Genomic DNA, 5,702 nt, shown 5'->3' on the forward strand with positions numbered 1-5,702 from the left:
GGGAATTCAGCCTCAAAACCTTAACCCCCTGAGTTGCTCTTGGGTACCTAAATCACCATCGCGACGCGACCCTCTCCTCTGCCTTCTATAACATCAGTGCTGTACAGTGCTTCGTTCTTCAGGACCCATGGTTGTGAAGACCGCGGATCAGCATATGCGAGAAAGCCGGTACCTATAGCTACCCTTTGATCTTGGGATGGCACTGACCTTACTAGTGGGGTTCCGCTAAGGCTCCTACGTCGACGTTCGAACATTTCGTCCGCGGATAAACGCAGCAACTTGACCCCCTCAGAAGAAACTGGTCCTCGCTTTAGGTTGATTAACGATAACGAAAAGCGGGGATGGTCGTATATTCCTGCACGACCGCTTGATCCCGAATCATCAATATCCGAGTCGGGGGAGGCGGATAAATATTCGTGCTTTGGTGACTCGGACGATGAGGAGGGGCACAAGCCAGCGGTACCTTGGTTTGGGCCGCAAAACAAGAGGACTGAGCAGAAAGGGGACAGGAATAATGACGGGGGGCATGGGTTGCGGCGCGTGGGGAGTATTGAAGTGTCCTCCGGTCGGAACGAGATGCGCACACCTCAACCTCGCCCGTTAAGAACATTACAGAGCATGAATGATCTGCGACCCGGAATGGTACAGGATAACATTGCGTCCATCTTTGAGACGCCGAGATTACAAAAGTCGCAAACATTTCCACGTTCGGAGCGTCCACAGCTGAGGGCAATGGCGAGGGCGCCCAGCCCCGTGCGCGAGCAGGATGAAACCGCACCGGAGAAATTTGATCACCAACAAGACTCCAAGTTTGATTCTTGTAAGTTGCAATCTTACTTTCGCGGTAGTTTTATAGAACATGTTGTTTGGCGCTCCAAGTCCCAGTGCGAGATCACGAAATGGGATCGAAGCGGGCTACTAGGACGTGGGACATTCGGAACCGTTTGGCTGGAAAAAGAGAGCCGGCGGGGGACGCTACGGGCACTAAAAGAAATGCGGAAGGATGTTATAGGACAAGACTATAACCGAGAGATACTTGCCTTAGTAAAACTGAAGAAAGTACGGTTCTGTTTAGTTGTTTTGGAACGGTGCGTGAGACTCGGCTAACCAGGGTTAGTATGACAAATACTTTGTCCAATTCTTCGGATGGTTCGAGGATCCCCAGTGTATATACCTTGCAATGGAGTATATCGCACTAGGTGACCTGGATCAATGTTTTCGAAAAAAGACATTCACAGAAGGACGAGCCAAGCTCTTGGCATGGCAATTACTGCAAGGGCTGGCCATCATGCACGAGAACGGGTTTACCCACCGAGACTTAAAGCCACAGGTTAGTGCCACACCCGCCAATCGAACTCGTAACTGACATCATCAGAATATTTTGCTGGTATCTTACTATCCCTTATGGGTGAAGATTGGAGATTTTGGCGTGACGAAACGCATCATTCACGACGAAACCGCACTCAGGACCAGTGTCTGGACTATGCACTACGGAGCTCCAGAAACGCTGGGCTTAACTGACGCCGAGACTTCAGAATACACCAACGCAGTTGACCTCTGGTCCCTAGGTTGTGTCCTGCATAAGGCCTTGACCAATACCACGCCCTTCACAAATATGAGGGCTTTTTCGGCATTTTGTCATCAACTCATCGTGTTTCCTTCCGCCAAGCTTTACGAGAGCGACGTTAGCCATTCGGGGATTGATTTTATCTTGAAACTTATGGCATTGGATCCGTCGTTGAGGCCAGCTGCAGAGGAAGCACTGAAGTTGGAGTGGTTCAAGCCCAAAAGGGTTGTCGCAGAGGCCGGGAATGGACCGGGAGCGGGATTTTCGGGGAAGAGCCCCAGGTCGCCGCCTACTACGCTGTTGCCCCAGCCGCCGCGATGGGTGTCTTGTAAGTGACCGATCCTGAATGAGCGTCCTTTCCTCTAGTTAACAATGTATAGCCCCAGCTGCCAGATGCAACTGCCAGAACTGCCTGCATTACTCTTGACGTGTCGCTTCGCTCAGGGACTTGAGTGCCTCGGCGGAGGATGGGCTTTCGAACTTTGACTACCATTCGAACCTTAGCTGACAGTTTTCTATTGATTTTGGATTCTTGCTGGTGTTTTCTTTTTTTTTTTCTTTCCGAAACTCCGCCAGAGAGGATGTGTAGGTGGTGTACGGTACTTACTTTTTACTTTCGCACTGTTTATTTTTGTACTGTTTCGTGTCTATATCGTTTTTGGGTGCGATGTTGTAGGATCGGTGGTGATGTACTTCAAGATTGATTCCAGGATATACGGGTCGGGAGGGATGAGGGCTATTGCTCAAAAGGTTGATCTCTCAATGAGAATAAAGGGAGAGCCCCACACTTTATACCATTGGCTAGAAAAAAGCTTACGACGCCTCCCGCGAAGTAAACTATCCCATCCGATCACCATGCTCGCGACACCTCGTCATGGCACGACCGCCGCATGTCCCCAATCGCATCAATAACCTGGCTATGTAATTATCGAGGTTCCTTTTCGAAAACTGAAATATCGGGCGATTATAGCTCGGGGGTCCACTTTAGCAGTGTTCCTAGGTGTAAGGGCGTCCAGGGCCGGGGAAAGCCGGAGGAAAAGGCTACAAAAAGCCAGGATTGACCCCCGTGGGCCGATACAGTCATTAAAGCGCTTCACCAATTGGCGGCACGTTTCCTATGTTATACTCTTGTGTAATTCATGGTCTCAGCGAACCAACCAACCACCACGAGTGAGATACTATGACCCATCGAAGCAGCTCCGGGACCTCACAGGCCCGACGGGAGCAGGAAATCGCAATGCCAGAGAAAACTATACCAGGAGGGTTGGAGCGGAAGTCGAGAGCTTATCACAAACCCGTCACTCATCGGCGTCATGCCTCATCCTGGGCGAGCGGAGCAATCCTATGCCCGCCGAAGACATCAGCGCCCTCCCGAAATCATGGATAAAAAAAATAAAAGCGCAAACTGCCCGAAGGGTGAGTCGAACACCCGATCTTCGCATTACGAGTGCGACGCCTTACCACTTGGCCATCCGGGCTTTTTGCCATTTTGAGCACTGTGAGAAAATATATTGTGGGGTTTTGCCGGTGCGAATCATGTTTTATCTGCTTGCGCGGGCTTGCTGGGCGTGTGTGTGTTTTGGGTGGTTCTGGCTCCCGATTTGGCACAGGCTGGTGCCTATCTTGATTTTCTTGACTTTGATTTTTGTGGCTGATTTGGTGCTGATTCTCGTTTTCGGGGATGGACGATGGCGGGTTTGTGGGTGGTTACCTTCCATTCTGGTTTACCAGGTGAGGTATTGCAGCGTTGCTGGGATCCGGTCTTGTCGTTTTGGGAAGCGCGGGTACTTTGCTTCGGGGTCCGAGTGAGTGTGTGTGACTCGCTGTGTATAGTGCACCGAGTGGAAAATTTTGTACATCTAACTTGTTGAGCTTCGTTGCTTGCGGGGTGGTATCATAGAACTTCTATAGGTCATTTGGGTATTCGCCAAACCTGGGTTTTCTTGATATACATACTCTTTCCATCGATCGTATATACTTAAGATACATTCAATTGCCCAGTCAGTATCGAATAGGAGGGTTACAAGGGGGACCGGTTATCCGCAATAAAGTTCCACTCGTTTTTGCGGATTGGGTAAGGGGTGCTTAACAGCTTATGAGAGGATAAGGAGGCGTAGGGGTTTTTGTTAGCAACGGGTGGGTAGCGTGTAAAGTGGATATACACAACTGATGAAGACACCTTCCGGAATTCTAAGTTCGGAGCAGCACTAGCATGGCTAGAGCCGGGGTCGTGCTGGACAGTCGGGCAAAAAAAATCACTCACTTATAGGGGGCCCGGTCGGAGAGGGAGACATACAAGTGTTGTTTAAGCAGGGACCGAAGCGGAGTTTACTTGGTTTCTCGAGCATTGGACCTCACTAGGTTAGCCGAAAGTACAATCGAGTATACCGGTGAGTCACGTCGGAATTCTGTGCCCTTAAGCTTGGGGTAGCTGTGGTTTTCGAAAGTTTGTTGCGTAATGGCTCTGATCGGGTGCTGGGTTTTATCCTTTATATCATACACACTACCGAAGTAAAGGGTTTTTTTATTTTTTTTATTTTTACTTTCCCCCATTTCTGTTATGATACTAGGTCTTTACTCATTTATTTCTTGGATGACATATCCTCACTTTTCCTCCGAAATGCCTGCCGGTACCTGATCCAGCTCTTGTACGTTCTCTCAGTGTTTGTCACCAAACCTGCTTGCGAAAAAACTCTCTTGTGTGTAATACAGGAGAGGAACCCATGCTACTTCCCCCATTCTCTGAGGGTTGCGCTGTTTATAGCCTCGCTTTGACAGCTTATGTATCTGGTCTAAATTCGCATTTTCAGGGAATGGTCGGATAACTTACAATCATGCTACCACTGCTAGGAATGGATAAACACTTCTCCTGCCGCCTTATATTATATGCGTGGGGGGTAGGGAAATTTAGAGCTATCACGGTATCGCTGCAATGAGAGATATGGGAGTTGTTTTCGCCGGGGTAGCCATGGCGAGGTTACTGCTTTTAGTAATTTCAGCTCAGAATATTTTGTGATATGAAGGTGGGAGACAGAAACCTGTTACATAATCCAGTTCACTTATCCTTCTAGGTAGTAGTTATCTCTTACGAGGAGTATCATTGAAGTTTCACGGCAAGGTTGAACATGGTTTAGAATATCCACTAATGTATTGAAAGTTCTCTGCGAGTACAATTTACACTCTAGTAGATTTTATGTGATAAGGAGAAGTAATGAACTTGAAAGCCTTACATAGTATGACGTGAACAGGGACAAACAAATGAACAATGTATGGCAAACAGGTAAAACTAAAAGTAGAACAGGAGACTGAGTAATTGAAAATAGGACTGAATATCTCATTAGCTTGTACACTAGCAAGTTATGGAAATAAGAGTGGTCTTACATATTACCACTTCAAAACCGGATCACCACCCTCAAGCTGGTTCCAGTGCCTGGTTTACTTATTGTGATCAGCCATGTTCTTTTCTGACTTAGTCCTACCAATATTGTTGGTGCGAACTTCTAACATGCTTCTGCCTCGTTCATTGCCTTCCATGGGATGGGACCCCCCAGCTTGAAGGGCAGAGTCGAAAGGAAGAAAGTTGCCGTAACATGGAAGATACTTCTCCCGTCTCCTACCAAAGCAATATTAGCAATTTCTCATAAATAAGGAATAGAGAGAAGTACTCATTGATGGCCTTTTGGAAGGCGGTGTCTTGAGTCTTATCGATTTTGTCAACATAAGAGATAGTAATCCAGGCGTCGTCATTGGAAACCTGGGTGGAAAGTTGCATAGTTATTTTCTGTACTACTCGATTGATTCCTCCTTCCTGGGCACAAAACTGGCCAATAAAAGAAAATCCAACAGGATTAGTGGAGGCTGTGCATGGGCAATGACACTCCCCATTGGGGTTTGCAGGGTAAATTGCTCCCGCTTTGGGGTTTCTTGTTCCAGGGTTAGAACCATGTGTGGTTTGACTGGAGGGGGCGGTGATGTCATCGGGTATGTTGTTAGACGTTTTTTTGTGGTTTGGATTGTGTTGTCCCTTGCCAGGGTGGGGAGGGAGTGGAAATGATTGGGTCCTCCTTTTATGGTGGGGACATTCAAAACGTTGACCAGTGGGCCTTGCAAAATGTAATGTTTTACATAAGCACTG

At 47.9% G+C, this 5,702-nt stretch overlaps 1 protein-coding gene; it reads left to right on the plus strand.

Annotated features, from left to right (window-relative positions):
- GSTUM_00002286001 (uncharacterized protein) lies at positions 1-2,378 on the plus strand. XM_002836042.2 has 5 exons: positions 1-168; positions 216-1,059; positions 1,118-1,330; positions 1,376-1,895; positions 1,948-2,378. Exons 1-5 carry the CDS (start codon positions 128-130, stop codon positions 1,992-1,994), a joined length of 1,665 nt encoding a protein of 554 aa, XP_002836088.1. The 5' UTR covers positions 1-127; the 3' UTR covers positions 1,995-2,378.
- Positions 2,379-5,702: the final 3,324 nt, after the last annotated feature.

Source organism: Tuber melanosporum (assembly GCF_000151645.1).
Source record: "Tuber melanosporum whole genome shotgun sequence assembly, scaffold_126, strain Mel28".
Lineage (NCBI taxonomy): Eukaryota > Fungi > Ascomycota > Pezizomycetes > Pezizales > Tuberaceae > Tuber > Tuber melanosporum.